The following is a 15,509-nucleotide window of genomic DNA, read 5'->3' as shown; positions in this document are numbered from 1 at the left end:
TTTGTTCCCTGTAGACCCATGAGAACTTCCAGTTTCTCCCTTTAGCCCAACATTTGACATCAGCAACTAGAGAGGAAATTTTCCTTCAAAATTTGAAAGAAAAAGACCTATTGAAAGTTTGAAACCAACTACTTAACTTTCGCAATACAATAGAAGTAGCATACTTGCATCAAAAATATAAAATTACACCCAGAATCCTAACTCTGCGATCCTTAGCACCAGGTGTCATGGCAACATCAGAAAAAGCCATCCCAAATTTCAAAAAACAGAAGCAGTCATCACAAAAATACAAAATACCAACAATCTAGCAGAATACAGTTAAAGTGTCCTCAAAAAACAACACCACCATACTTCCAAGTTCAAGTTAAAATCTACCAAATTCAAAACACTAATGTCAACAAAATCCCATGAAATCCCAGTCATTATCATCACAAAATGCTACCAAATGCAGAACAAGTCAACCAGCAGATTGCAGAACCACCAGAATATAGAACCATCCCCAGTTTGATAACTGCACCACCATACTTCAAAATACGCCAAGTTGCCAACAATTTAGCCCTCATTTTGAACATAAAAAACAGTAAACACTAAGAAAAACGGAAAGTAGTAAAAAAAAATTACAACAAACAAAAAAAGATGCGTATGTGATTAGGATTTACCTCAACCATGAAAAAACAATTGCAGCATGCAACGGTTGCACCAACTCCTTAATCGTTATCAATTGATTCCAAGAAAACTACAAACATAAGAAGAAAAAAACAAACAAAAACAAACAACTAAGACATTTAACGTAAAAGATATTTAAGAACCACATAACATAAAGAAATCAAGAACTAAAAAGAGTAGTACCTGAATCTAATTGCTCCAACTCATCAAGTTGTTCTTTTATATTGATTTTAGTTGGTTTCCTTATCCATTGTTGCGTACAAATAAGAGCTTCCACGGTCTTCGGAGAGAGAGAACTTCGATAAGGATCAATCACACGTCCGCCCGAAGCAACCGTGGACACAGGGATAGCTAGCACATCTCGTGCCATTTGAGAAACAATTGGATACTTAGAGGAGTTTAACTTCCACCAACGCAATATATCAAATTTGTCACTATCATCCTCACTTGCTTCCGCAAGATACTTTTTCAATTCAGATTTGCATGCCATGTTAGTTTCCTTTTGCATGTGCATCTTAAATTGAGATTTCAAAGATTTATGACTACCAATCTCCATTTCAACTCCATCCAAATCTCCTTTGTCCGATGATCCCCCAACCTCTTGGCTACGCACATTCGAGTTTGCATTATTCTTTACATACCATTCAAATAAACGGGTAATTCCATTTGTTATATTATCCGTCAACTCACCAACCATCGTCTTATCATATCCCAAAGTATTTCGAAAGCAATATTCAAAAAACTCAATTTTGCATCGAGGGTCAAGAACAACTGCAAACATCAACATTTGATTAATCTTATCAAAATCTCCCCAATACTTATTAAACTTCTCACGCATACCAAGTGCCATATTATGCAATTCACTATCATCGGTTTCACACAACTTCACAATATCTTGTTGAATTAATACCATTTCATCAAAAAAAACATTGCAAGTGACATACAAAGAACCCGAAAATTTCAAAGTTGCAAGGTAAAACACTCGAAGAAACTTTACATACAACTTGATTTTTTCCCAATCACTTGAAGTTGGAGCCCCAACATTTTCCTTCCGCCCTCTCCCTCTCTTTTTCTTTCTTTTCTCAATTTCAATTATCCTACCCATACCCTCAAAACCATCAACATCATCAAACGCCTCATCAATCTCCTCCTCTCTTACATTTAATTTGAAGGACGGGTCATCACATAAATGATCAAAAGCCTTTTGATAAGTTAAAGCCCTCTCCAACATAAAATATGTATAGTTCCAACGAGTAGACACATCCAAACAAGGTTTAAGTCTACATGTAATGCTCTCATTTTCAACACAAGACCAAAACTCTGCCATTCTAGAAGGGGAAGACCTCACATATCTCACAATATTTCGCACCCTTCCAATTGGGTCATCAATCTCTTGCAATCCCTCATGTACGATTAGATTCAAGATATGTGCCGAACATCTCACATGCAAGAACTCGTGATTTAAAATGGTGGTCTTCCTATGTTTGGTCTTTCTCTCCAAGTAAGCAATCAAAAGACTATTCGATGATGCATTATCAACCGTAACAGTTAAAAACTTATCAATCCTCCAATCCAACAAGCATTGTTCAACTATCCTACCAAGAGTATCACCCTTGTGATTAGGAACTACGCAAAAATTCAGAATTTTCTTTTGATATTTCCAATTGTCATCAATAAAATGTCCCGTAAGACACATGTAATTCAAATTTTGGACTGAAGTCCAACTGTCCGTTGTAAGACACAACCTTTGATGCTTAATTATTTGTTTCAATGCCATTTTCTCCTCCCCATAAATAAGCATGCAGTTCTTGGCCATCACAAGCCTACCAGGAGGCTTCCACATTGGTTGAACAACTTCAATAAATTGTTTGAATCCTTCACCCTCAACAAATGAAAATGGCAATTCATCAATTATTATCATCTTCGCTAGTGCTCTTTTACATGCGTCAACACTGAAGGTCATAGGCACAAAGTTTGCACTTGTTTCGTCATTATGTTCCTTTTTTTGAAAACTAAGTTGTTTTTGCCTACTACCCGTGAATTTCTTGCTCATGGGATAATTCAAACACTGAAACTTTAGATGATGAGTAAGTGATTTTGTACCATTGAGCTTCGAATGACATGCATAATCCTTTCGACACCATTTGCATGCAGCCCTAGGTTTCGGATGACCTTCTGGGGTAATAAAGTAAAAATGTTTCCAACAAAGAGCCCTCTTATTACTAATACTACCAACAATCTTTTTCAACTCAACCTTATTTTCAATTTCAGGCACTTGATCATTGTTTAATTCAGCATTTTGAGGAATATCAAACTCAGCAGCATCATCCATAACATCATCATCATCAATATCATCCATCTAAAACAAATTAAAATGAACATAATCACACTCTAATTTTCAGGCAGTAATCTGATGAAATTGTATATGAACTTATTAAGTTCATGCACTAATCTTATTTTCAGTCCATCACCTCATGCTCATACGAAAAGTATATTGCAAATACTAATAAATTAGGATTTTGAGATTGAATACCTCAAGCTCATAGTCAAGCTCATGGTCAGACATTTTGTTGGCGTCGTCGAGGTTGAAATTCCACGTGAGCCTAAAGCTTGGGCACAGCCAATGCCAGTGTGCCCCCACACCTTTGAAAAATCTCTCTCAATAGCTGCAGACAGAAAATGAAAAATCACTTCTTGTTTACATATTTCACTTCCGTAAATGATCTCCCGATTTTCAGTTTTGGTCTTCTGTGTCAGTTTTCTAGAAATGTTCCAAGGAGAAGGGGTTTTGAGAAAAGTTCTGCAAATAATATCACATTAGCAATGTCTAAGCACCACATTAATGTTGTTGAAGTAACGAGGGCCACTGAATTTCACCTCTGGTTGGTAATTGATAGCTAGAACAACTTCAGTCACTCCAACAGCCTTTAGAGCCTCAATCTGTTAAAATAGAAACACAGATCATATACACACATAGTTAGCAGTTACATGCGCCTATACAAAGGGGAGAAGGGAAGGAAGCTCGGCAGTTGGGACAATTTTTACAGCACAAGAATCAGAAAAAGGTTCTAGTGTATATAAATGTGTGCATACTGCATATAAAAGAAGGTTTTTACTAAGAATTTCACTGGTACCAAAAGTTAAACATATGATTATTTAACAAACAAATAACTCCCCTATAATACATAAGTCAAAGATTGATTATCATCAAAATACAAAGATTGACTGCAAAATTCAAGAAATAACAAAATTTAACTTCTTGTTTTCATACTTTTCACCCTCGAATCTTGCACGCCAACATCGTTTCTTCTTCTTTTTCTTTTTCTTTTTTTTTCTGATTTTACACCGTTACAGAGACAGAGAGACAGAGACAGAGAGAGAAAGAGACAGAGAGAGGACAGATCTGAGGGCGGCGGCAAAATAGAGAGTGAAATCTGCTTACCAAAGTGGTGGCGGATGGAGATCGATTGCGGTGCCGATGTTGATAATCGGGGATGGTGGACAAGGCAGCGTACGTGATGGGGGCGGCGGAGGCGAGGACGGCGCTGGTGAAGGACGGCGGTGCAGATCGTGGAGGTTAACGTTAGAGAGAAGGGAGAGAACTAAGGGAGTGTCGGAGTGAGGGGAAATGGAGTGGCTGCGTGAGTGGTCTGATTTTGAAGGAGTGGAAGGAGTATGACAGATAGAGTAGGGTTTGGGAGGAGTGGACGGTCAAGATTAAAACACTAAATAGATTGACGGTCAAGATTAAAAAGATTTAATAATTATATATAATATATATTATTCGGTCGGTTCGGTCCAATATAGGTTCGGTCGGTTCGGTTCGGTTCAGTGCGTATAAATTTTCAGAAAATCGAGACCGAACCGAATGAGGTTCGTTCGGTTCGGTCCACCCCGAACCCCCAAAAAATGGCCCTGGATCGACCGAAGACCGAACCGAATGTTCGGTTTTTTCGGTCCGATCGGGTTCGTAACACCCCTAGTATCCATATCCCCACCCACAAACCTCTCTCTGCAATGAATTAGAGACAGGAAGAACACTCATGGAATCTCATCGTTAACTTCAAGGAAGAGTTCTCCATGGGAAGGTAGGGTTTTTGTCTACTGAAAAATAGAAATTGTATCACATTAGGTGGTAAATGCTAGTTACAAAAAGTGGTAAATTGGGACATGGAATTGCAAGATGGTAAGTCAGGTTACATGTGATAGTAAGTTAAATATTTAATGTTTAATTTACCATCATATGTCTACATAGACGGCAGTACGGCAAATATTATTATGTTTCTATTCCGGCTTGTATTTCGGTTTTTATTAAACTGAAGGCTGAAGGGGTCAAGAATCTGAGACTTAAAAACTCTTCATTTTATTAATGCACTTCTGCACTTCTATTACCAAAAAAATAGTTAATTGTTTCAAAACCACCTCGTTACTGGTGAAACTCTTATTTTAAGCAGCTTGTTTCATGTCTTCTAAAAATATGGATCAAAACTAGTTACTTATTTTGAGCACCTTGTTTTATAGTTTTTTAAATAAGGATAATCCGACGGAGTATGTGAAATCGCAATCCAAGGACTTTCTTATACGCAATTCAAGAGTTGATACCTGTAGAGGAGCCTGGTCTCCTCTCTCTCTCTAGGAGCCCCCTGGTCTCCTCTTCTACCCTACCCTAGGGTTAAGGTTTCCGCCTCCTTTTTTCACCGCACCACTCCTCCGCGCCTCTTCTCTCCCCCCTCATCCACCTCCCCCGCCTGGTCTCAGTCCCCCATTCCTTTTTTTAGTTTTCGGCCTCTGGTGTTGTGTTTTGGGAATGGGGTTGCCGCTCCGTGCTCCACCCTCGCCCCGTCCCCCTCCCTGCCCACCACCGACCGTCATCTCCACTGCCGGCCTTTCCATGGCCCTGCCAGAACTCGCCCCCTTTGCTTCCATTTTCCTTTCCCTCCCGCCGCCTCCTGCCTCCGACGCCTTTGCTCTCCGCCCCCTCACCACCTCTTCCCCCGCTACCTCTTCCTCCGCTGCCTCTTCCTCCAGCCACCACTAGCCGCTTCTCTCTTCTGGTTAGGGTTTTTGTTTAGGCCAACGAGGAGATGACGTTGGGTGCTTTGCCGCCCACCCCCGCCCCCCCAATAAGGCTCCGGATTTAGTAGGCAGCCGGCGATGGAGCATGGTTTCATTCCGGGGAAGAAGCCGGACAGCTTTGAACTCATTTTCACTCGACGACTCAGTGGTGCAACTCAGTGGGGAACTTAGTGTTTTGGGTTCCTTTTAGTTGGTTATTTGTTCAGTTTTTTTCCTGTTCAGTGGGCCGACTCAGTGGGGAACTTAGTGTTTTGGGCTGATCGGTTGATTCACCCATGGCTCTCGAAGAACTACACGCCTCCTCTATCGGATCGAGTCGTTGAAGCCGAACACCAAGAACTTATTGCCCTCCGCCACACACCGCCGGATCTAAGGGAGACTCAGACCAGCACAACTCTGGCACCGATTACATCGAAAGACAAGAATGAAAACAGCTCAAACCATTACACAATAAATGCTGATGCAATCAATCAAAAAAACTGGAACAGGAAAAAAAATAGAAAAGATTCGATCCGTTTATTAAATGTAAAACATTTTTTCAAGGCTCCTCATGAAAAATCATCTCAATCCAATATCTATAGGTGTTCAATCCAATCATCTAACTTTTTATTATCCTGAAATCTAGGTGAAAAGGTGGATGATTAGATCGAACACTTATAGGTATCGGATTGAGATGATTTTTTGTGAGGACTCTTGAAAAAATGTTTTACATTTAATGAACGGATCAAATTGTTTGTAGGGGACCTAGAGTAGGCCATACACTGTAATCTGTGCACAGATGTGCATAGTTGCTGTGTGAGTAGCATGACTGATAATTCTAAAACCACACATAAACACCCAAACACTTTCATAAACTCTCTCATATCACATATAAGCCCCCGCACACATTGGAGATGAGTATTGTGTATGGACCCCACAAGTGATGTGAGTAAATTTGTTTATGTATTTATGTGTTTGTAGTAAGACTTAATGCTTGGTTGACCCCAATTTGAATTAAATATGATGTATTGTAAGTGATAACCTATATCGTATTGCGAGAAATACGTACTTAAAAAATATCAAGTAAAAACCTGAGTGGAACGGGGCCTTAGAAAACTTACGGCTCTTTGGATGGAGTGATTTCATGAGAAAAGAAAGGAAAGAATCCGGATTTAAGAAATTACTCATTTGAATTAAACATTTTAGTAAGAAATGAAGATAAAAGTATAAAAAGAAAGAAATATTTGATTGTTCCTTCTCATTTCTCATCCAATTTCAAAAATAAAAAATAAAAAATGTTGAGTTTCGAAGAGAAAGGCTCCCTTTTTTTTCTCTTCCTTTCTCACCATCCAGGGGGTGTTGCCATGTTGGGGTGGCAATAGAAGTTCCTTGCCTAGGTGTTAGTAATTTATTTTAATCAACGGATATCTGTAATCTTAACGTGGGATGATTAATAAGTATTTAATATCATGGAGCTTGTAATATAATTGAGATAAAGACGAGAGTGCAATTATAATTCTGTAGTGAGGTGAATTATAATTAGTGAAATAAGAAATAGAATCCTGGCAGGATTAAGTTTTCTTATTTACACTGGGAGCCCAGACTTATTACTCCTTAGGTCCCTATTGTAGCTCTATATATACACGTTATGCTCTCTAGGTCAGTTACATGTTTTTCTATTATTCAGTAAATAGATGCAGGCTTAGAGAGAGTAAACAAATCACGAAAGAGTCCACACTTGGTTCGTGTTCTAGACGTGGAGGGAATACGATAGAAGATCGTAAGGTACGGTCGAGTAGTATTCGTGGTTTATAGCAAGGCGTGCTATAACAAGTTCAACCAGCGTTCGTGTCGCAGGGAGTTGAGGTAGAACCCTAATTCCGCTTTATAGGGTTTTACAATTTTTGTTGTCTAATCTGTACGCGTCATTACTGGGTCTTGGGGATTCAGTTTCCCAACAGTGGTATCAGAGCAGGCTGTAATCACGCGTATGGATTAAACAAGCCATGTTGTCTGTAGGTTATAGAGGGTAGAACGTATAACTGTGCTAACCCTTGTTTTGCAGTGTTCTTACCCAGCTATTATGGTCACATAATTTTTATTGATTTTATGTGATTGGATCCCACGATAATTTTTTTCGTGGTTATTGTTATTTATTGGGTGTCACGATTATTTTTCGTGGTTGTAATAATTAACGTAGCATGTGTTATTTATTGGGTGCCACGATTATTTTTCGTGGTTGTAATAATTAACGTAGCATGTGAACTCCAATGGAGGCATAAGATCGATGTTTGTATGTTTCTTCGATTGTAATAGTATTCGACGGTTATTCGGAGATCGAAGAAGGTAGATACAAAAGATACAAGTTGTTTGGCTCGCAACAGTTTTTTTTTCAGATTCGTAGGGTCTGATTGCAGGGCTATTTCGACCCAGTAAACATTGAAATTAGAAAATCTGTTCTTCACGAAAGTTGTAGATAATTGAATTTCGAATCCAACCCAATTTGAATCACTTCAATTGGAGGTCGGATGAAGAAGATATGACCAAAATATTGAAGGCTGTGTAGTTTACGCGAGAATACATCAAATCCGAATTTTCTTGCCCTAAGCACGGTTGGATTTGGTTTCCTTGATTGATTCAAACTATCTAAGTCTTCTACACAAGAATAATCGAAGGATTTCAAGTTTGGAAAGACTCCTTATTGCTTAAGGATTTCAAGTTTGGAAGGATTTCTTGTTACTCAAGGATTACATCTTTGACCATAATAGTTGGGATGCATATTTTATTATGTTTCCTTTTTTATGTTTATGCATGTTTCTATGAGTGTTTGCATATGTGATAGTTTACCATATTGGGACAACATGGTAATATATAGCCTTTGACCTAGATCACGTTTTTTGCAAACTCAAAGTTTTTGATAACCCTCACAAATTTTTTTTTTTAAATAACTAAGTGGGAGAGGGAGTTTATTTTTATAAATCCCACGATCTCCATTACTAGTACGTAGATGATGTAATTAATTTTGTATGATGGTTTTAGAACCTTCCCTCCCATCGAGTAAAATTAATTATGGCCTCATCGGTACAGATTTTCTTAAAGGTTAGATCTATGATAATTGTTGTGTGAATTACTTCACCATCTGAGGTAATTCATAATGGAACAATAGGTCATGGGGCTAGGGAATGGTATACACTTAGCTGTAAATAATAGTATCCTCACCATCTATAATAGTATCCTCACCATCTGAGTCACTATTATTATTTATAGGACTGAAACTATATTGGCTATTTGATTTTACTTGGCACGGTATAGTGTCTAGATAGTAAAATTAAAAGGTTGTGCCTATCTACACGAATGATAAAGAGTAGAGACTTTCCATCGAGACATGCTCTTCACGGTGTGTAGGGTTGCCAATATTTTTCTTTTAACATGTGGTAGAGGGAACCAATATTAAAATGAAATTCAAAATTTTTATTGCTCTTCATAATTGATTGTTATGTTATTTGATTCTCAGGTTCAAAAATGGGCTCTTTCAATCCTCTTGCCATTATTCTGAAAGAAAATAAACTTACTGCCCAAACTATGTTGACTAGAAAAGAAACTTGAATATTGTGTTAACTGCTGAGAGCTACAAATATGTGATATCTACGGCGTGCCCTCCTATACCTGAAGAGAATGTCACATAATAGGAAGCAAAGCCTTATAAAGATTGGGTTAAGGCTGATAAGATGGCGCGGTGTTATATTTTGGCTTTTATGTGGAATAAATTGCAACATCAGCATCAAGCTATGGAAACTGCTTCTGATATGATGCTGAACCTTAAAGAAATGTTTGGGGATCAGAATCGGGCAGTAAGGCTAGTTGCTATGAAAGAATTGGTGAGCATCACCCATGTTGAAGGGACCCCAATTAGGGATCATGTTCTGAAGATGATAGCTCTTCTTAATGAACTAGAGATCCTTGGAGTTGAAATTGATGGAAAAACCCAGATCGATTTTGTTCTTAACTCACTGCAGTCTGAGAGTTTTAAGCAGTTTTGCCTGACTTATTCTATGAATAAAATGCATTTACTTTGGCAGAACTTTTTAAGAAACTCTAAGCAGCTGAGGGTCTTTTGGTTGGGAAGAAACCATCATCAGTGCTAGTAGCAGAGAAGGCTTCTACTTCTAAGCTGAGAGGCAAGAAGAAGCAGAATAAGTCTCAGAAAAAGGTTGTGGAGGCAATTCATGCGCCTCAAGGTGGAGTGAAAAAGCCTACAGACAAGTGTTTTCACTGCAAGCAGAAAGGACACTGGAGGAAGAAATGTCCAATTTTTCTCAATAAAGTGAACAAACAAGGTAAATTTTTTTCACTAGTTGTTGAATCATGTTTAGCGGTGCTATCTACCAGTACCTGGTGTGTAGATACGGGAGCTACTAATCATGTTTGCAATTCATTGCAGGGGTTTCAGGAAACCAGAAGACTCAATGATGGAGAGATTTATCTACATATGGGAAATGCTACGAGAGTGGCAGCAGTTGCAGTAGGAAATGTTTTTTTAAATTTTAGTAGTAATAGGAGTTTAATTTTGAGAGATTGTCTTCATATTCCTACTATTAGAGTTTCTAAGTTAATAAAGGATGGATATTTGGTTTATTTTAGTGACTCTGTGGTTATTAAGTTAAATAAACATTTTATCTGTTCTGGTTCATTGGTGGATGATCTCTACATTATTAATCTTATATTTCCTACAGTGCAACTGCATGAACTAAATAACACTAATAATTTTGCCATGTAAGAGAAAAGAGCCTTTTAAATTGAGCCAAACGTATCTTTGACACTTATGTCTTGGTTATATTAATCTGAATAGGATTTCTAGACTGGTTAAAGATGGACCTTTAGGTTCATTAGAAGTTAAGAAACTTCCAGTCTATGAACCTGTTTGGAAGGTAAGATGACCAAAAGGCCTTTTTTCAGCAAAAGGATATAGAGCCAAAGAGCTGTTGAAATTGGTTCACTCTGATTTGTGTGGGCCTATGAATGTCCAAGTTAGAGGTGATTTTGAGTACTTTGTCATTTTTATTGACGATTACTCAAGGTATGGATCATTTATTTGATGCGCCGTAAGTCCGAATGCTTTGAGCAATTCAGGGAGTATAGGGCCGAAATGAAAAAGCGTTTGGGTAAATGTCTCAAGACACTACGATCTGATCGTGGTGGTGAATACCTCTTGGGAGAGTTTAGGGACTACTTGTCAGCTGAAGGGATTACATCCCAGTTGTCAGCTCCAAGTATACCACAACAAAATGGTGTAGCAGAGAGGAGGAATATGACTCTTATGGATATGGTAAGATGAATGATGAGTTATTCAGATTTACCAATTTCGTTTTGGGATATGCACTAGAAACAACAGCGTATATTCTTAACTTGGTACCATCTAAGTCAGTACCATCTATACCCACAGAACTATGGACTGGGCGCAAACCTAATCTGCAGCATGTTCGGGTTTGAGGTAGTCCAGCACATGTGCTGAATGGGAACGCAGATAAATTGGAATCGAGGACAAAAGTTTCCTTGTTTGTAGGGTACCCTAGAGGAACGAGAGGTGGTCTGTTTTATAGTCCTACGGATAAGAAGGTCATTGTTAGCACTAATGCCCGGTTCTTAGAAGAGGATTATGTGATAGACCACAAACCCAGAAGTAAAATTGTTCTAGAGGAATTGAGAGGAGAGAGACCGGTACAAACTTTTTTACCACCAATAGTGTAAAAGGAAATGCCACAAGAGACTTTTATAGACGCACCTATTGACACACCGGTACTTCGTCGTAGTGGGAGGGTTACTATTCCACCCAGTCGGTATACGTTGTTGGGAGAGTCTTTTGAAATGATCCCTGATGATCAACATGCCGAACCTTGTAACTATAATGAGGCACTTTAAGATAAAGATGTGAAACTTTGGCAAAAGACTATAAAATCAGAGATGGAGTCTATGTACTCTAATCAGGTCTGGGATCTTGTAAAACCACCTGAAGGGATTAAACCCATTGGATGCAGGTGGATCTATAAGAAGAAGAGAGGGGTGGACGAGAAGGTACATACTTTCAAAGCTAGGCTTGTTGTGAAAGGGTATACTGAGAAAGAAGGGATCGACTATGAGGAAACTTTTTCGCCAGTAGCCATGCTTAAGTCCATCCGGATTCTCTTATCCATTGCGGTTCATCTCGATTACGAGATTTGGCAAATGGATGTAAAGACCGCGTTCCTTAATGGAAATCTGGATGAGTGTATCTATATGGTGCAACTAGATGGATTCATAGTAAAAGGTCAGCAGCACATGTTGTGCAAGCTCAAGAAGTCTATTTATGGGCTTAAACAGACATCTAGATCTTGGAACATTCGTTTTGATCAAGCAATCAAGTCTTTTGGTTTTGATCAATGTCCGGATGAGTCATGTGTGTACAAGAAGCGCAACGGAAAAGTTGTAGTGTTTCTAGTAATATATGTCGATGATATCCTACTCATCGGAAACGATGTGGGAGTGTTATCTTCAGTGAAAGTGTGGTTATCCGGCCAATTCGAAATGAAGGACTTGGGAAAAGCTGATCACATCCTAGGGATTAAGCTTATACGAGATCGCAAGAATAGGATGTTGGGCTTATTACAAGCTACTTATATCGATGTCATTCTAGCTCGTTTTAGCATGCAAGATTCCAAGAAATGGTTCCTCCCTTTTAGACATGGAATCAATCTGTCCAAGGATCAGTGTCCTAAAACACCTGAAGAGATGGAGAAAATGAAGGCAGTTCCTTATGTCTCGGCAGTAGGAAGCCTTATGTATGCTATGTTGTGTACTAGACTTGATATTTGCTTTGCCGTTGGCATAGTTAGCAGATTTCAGTCTAATCTAGGGCAAGAACATTGGACTGCAGTGAAACATATACTCAAGTATCTGAAAAGAACTAAAGATCATATGTTGGTGTTCCAGTCAGATAGTCTGGTACCTCATGGGTACACAGACTCAGACTTTATGTCAGATAGGGATTTTAGAAAGTCTACCTCAGGATATGTGTTTACCTTGGGAGGTGGAGCCATAAGTTGGAGGAGTATCAAACAATCTTGCATTGCTGATTCTACCATGGAGGCAGAGTATGTGGCAGCTTCTGAAGCAGCCAAGGAGGCTGTTTGGCTTAGAAACTTTTTGTTGGATCTGAAAGTGGTCCATTCAGTACAATCAGCCATTATACTCTATTGTGACAATAGCGGTACAGTTGCTTATTCGAAGGAGCCAAGGACTTATAAGAAGGGCAAACACATTGAGTGTAAGTATCATCTGATTCGAGAGATCGTACAGAGAGGTGATATTGCTGTGACTAAGATTGCATCGGCGAATAACCTGGCAGATCCTTTTACAAAAAGCTTACCAGCTAAGACTTTTGATAGTCACGTAGAGGGAATGTGAGTGAGATGCATGGCAGTATGGTTTTAAGTCTTAGTGGGAGTTTGTTAGGAGATTATGTAAAAGTTATGTTTTTATATGATGGATTAATATTTAATTATTAATCAGTTTTATCCATTTTTGATGAGAATTTTTTATGGACAATATTTGCATAATATTTTTGTATGTTGTGCACGTGTGTCTTTTATTTTATAAAGTAGATAATCCGGTGTGTAGAGTTCGGCTTACACAGAAGATCAGATCATCGGTTCTTATGAAATATAAGATATGGTTCACAGTCTTAGATGGAACTGGACACACTATCGGTAGGACTGTAGTACAATGTTTAGTAGGTTTGTCTTGACTACAGGGAACGGTCTAGTTCTAACTCATTGTGCTAGAACACTTTGTGTGTATTGAACGGGACCACATTGAGGTAATTGTCTTTATACTAACTTTATAAGACAATTGGAACCTCATGGTTATTATGAATGCTTATGCTCTTAATCCAAAAATAATTATTAGAGGTGTATATTTAATGTTGTTGACTTTGATTTATTAAAGAGTGAGATATTTATACGGTCAATAGTCTCGGTGAGTTGGGTAGCAACATTATGTATATGACAACTATTAATTATTGATGGAATCCATGTCCCAGTAGGGATTGATGATACCCCTTGAGTAAGCTTATAAGTTTCTATTATGTCAAACCCTGCAGGTGGATATTTGTATCCGACATATCGAATAAGTTAAGCGGATAGTCTCAAGTTAAGATGTTGATTAAGTGGGAGATTGTTAGTAATTTATTTTAATCAACGGGTATCTATAATCTTAATATGGGGAGATTAATAAGTATTTAATATCATGGAGCTCGTAATATAATTGAGATAAAGACGGGAGTGCAATTATAATTCTGTAGTGGAGTGAATTATAATTAGTGAAATAAAAAATAGAATCCTGGCAGGATTAGGTTTTTTTATTTACACTGGGAGCTCAGACTTATTACTCCTTAGGTCCCTATCGTAGTCTTATGTATACGTGTTATGCTCTCTAGGTCAGTTACATGTTTTTCTATTATTCAGGCAGGATTAGAGAGAGCAAACAGATCACGAAAGAGTCCACACTTAGTTCGTGTTCTAGATGTGGAGGGAATACGATAGAAGATTGTACCATATTCGTGGTTTATAGCAAGGCGTGCTATAACAAGTTGCGTTCGTGTCGCAAGGAGTTGAGGTAGAATCCTAATTTCGCTTTATAGAGTTTTACAATTTTTGTTGTCTAATCTGTACGCGTCATTACTGGGTCTTGGGGATTCAGTTTCCCAACACTAGGTTCTCCCACGATCTGAAAATTCCCAGAATCCATACACTGATGGATAACCCTTGTTCTTCTGGGAACTCGGCAATCGTCATGGAGTATCCAGAGGTAATCTCTCTCTCTCTCTCTCGGCACTGCCCTTAACCCTTTTCTTCTTCTTCTTCTTTTGTTTTTTTAGAATTGGCATACACAGAATGAAAAACTCACACTTAGTGGAGACTTGAAGGGAGATTTCGAAACTAGGAACAGAGGAAAAGGGATTAGGGAAACCCTAACTCTTCTTGGTGAAATCGAAACAATAGGTAAGTTTGTCCCCTAATTTTTATTCAGTTATGTGGACCTTGTGGTTGCGTTGTTTGATGTTGATGTTTTTTTGATATTGCATTGGTGATGGAATTAGAAATACTTATTTTTGTGGCTTCCGGATGTTATTGTGCGCGCCTCGACTAATTCTTACTTATTGATTGCATGGTTAACCAGATCTAATTGTAGTTGTTCTTTCTTTTGTTCAGCAAATAGAAAAGTGAATTGCACACCACATGGTTCTAATTTTTGAACCCACAGACGAGAAATTCTGGCTCCGCCCCTTGTCTATTGGCACAACTCTTTTTTGTTTTTTAATTCATGTGCAATTACTAAACTATTTGTTCTTTCTTTTGTTCAGCAAATAGAAAAGTGAATTGCACACCACATGGTTCTAATTTTTGAACCCACAGACGAGAAATTCTGGCTCCGCCCCTTGTCTATTGGCACAACTCTTTTTTGTTTTTTAATTCATGTGCAATTACTAAACTATTCTTACCTCTTGACTCACTTTCTCTATAGAAAAGGGAAAAGAGGAGCGTTGAGATCATTTCCAATTAAAAATCTGTCTTTGCGTAGGAGGTTAGCTGTCTTTTGATTCGTGGTAGGTAGAAATACTGAAACGTTTTCGGTCAGCGTACTAGAACATTTTAGGGGAAATATCGTAGCATACGTTGGTGGAAAAACTATTTGCATTGTCATGGAGAAAAAATAATAATTGCAAGAACATGGGATCTTTTTGAATCAAATTT

General features: G+C 38.4%; 2 protein-coding genes across 4 annotated transcripts in view; one reads left to right on the top strand and one right to left on the bottom strand.

Annotated features, from left to right (window-relative positions):
* Positions 1–707: 707 nt before the first annotated feature.
* Positions 708–3,967, bottom strand: LOC131327815 (zinc finger BED domain-containing protein RICESLEEPER 2-like). The gene is made up of 5 exons (XM_058360945.1): positions 3,945–3,967; positions 3,852–3,891; positions 3,502–3,606; positions 850–3,025; positions 708–736 (listed from the first exon to the last, which is right to left on the bottom strand). The coding sequence occupies exons 1-5, from the start codon at positions 3,965–3,967 to the stop codon at positions 708–710; spliced, it is 2,373 nt and encodes a 790-aa protein (XP_058216928.1).
* Positions 3,968–7,086: 3,119 nt separating this feature from the next.
* LOC131325250 (cysteine synthase-like) overlaps positions 7,087–15,509 on the top strand; it is a 49,489-nt gene continuing 41,066 nt past the window's right edge. The window contains exons 1-3 of one of the 3 annotated variants that reach the window (XM_058357405.1): positions 7,087–7,118; positions 14,469–14,562; positions 14,648–14,756. The gene's annotated coding sequence lies outside the window, so the exon portion shown is untranslated. Of the gene's footprint in view, positions 7,119–14,468; positions 14,757–15,509 lie in introns of those variants that run through there. The other 2 variants (XM_058357403.1, XM_058357406.1) reach the window with 2 other exon arrangements.

This window comes from Rhododendron vialii, chromosome 5a (genome assembly GCF_030253575.1).
Source record: "Rhododendron vialii isolate Sample 1 chromosome 5a, ASM3025357v1".
Lineage (NCBI taxonomy): Eukaryota > Viridiplantae > Streptophyta > Magnoliopsida > Ericales > Ericaceae > Rhododendron > Rhododendron vialii.
Note: the sequence above shows the minus strand (reverse complement) of the source record. Positions and strands in the feature narration are given on the sequence as shown.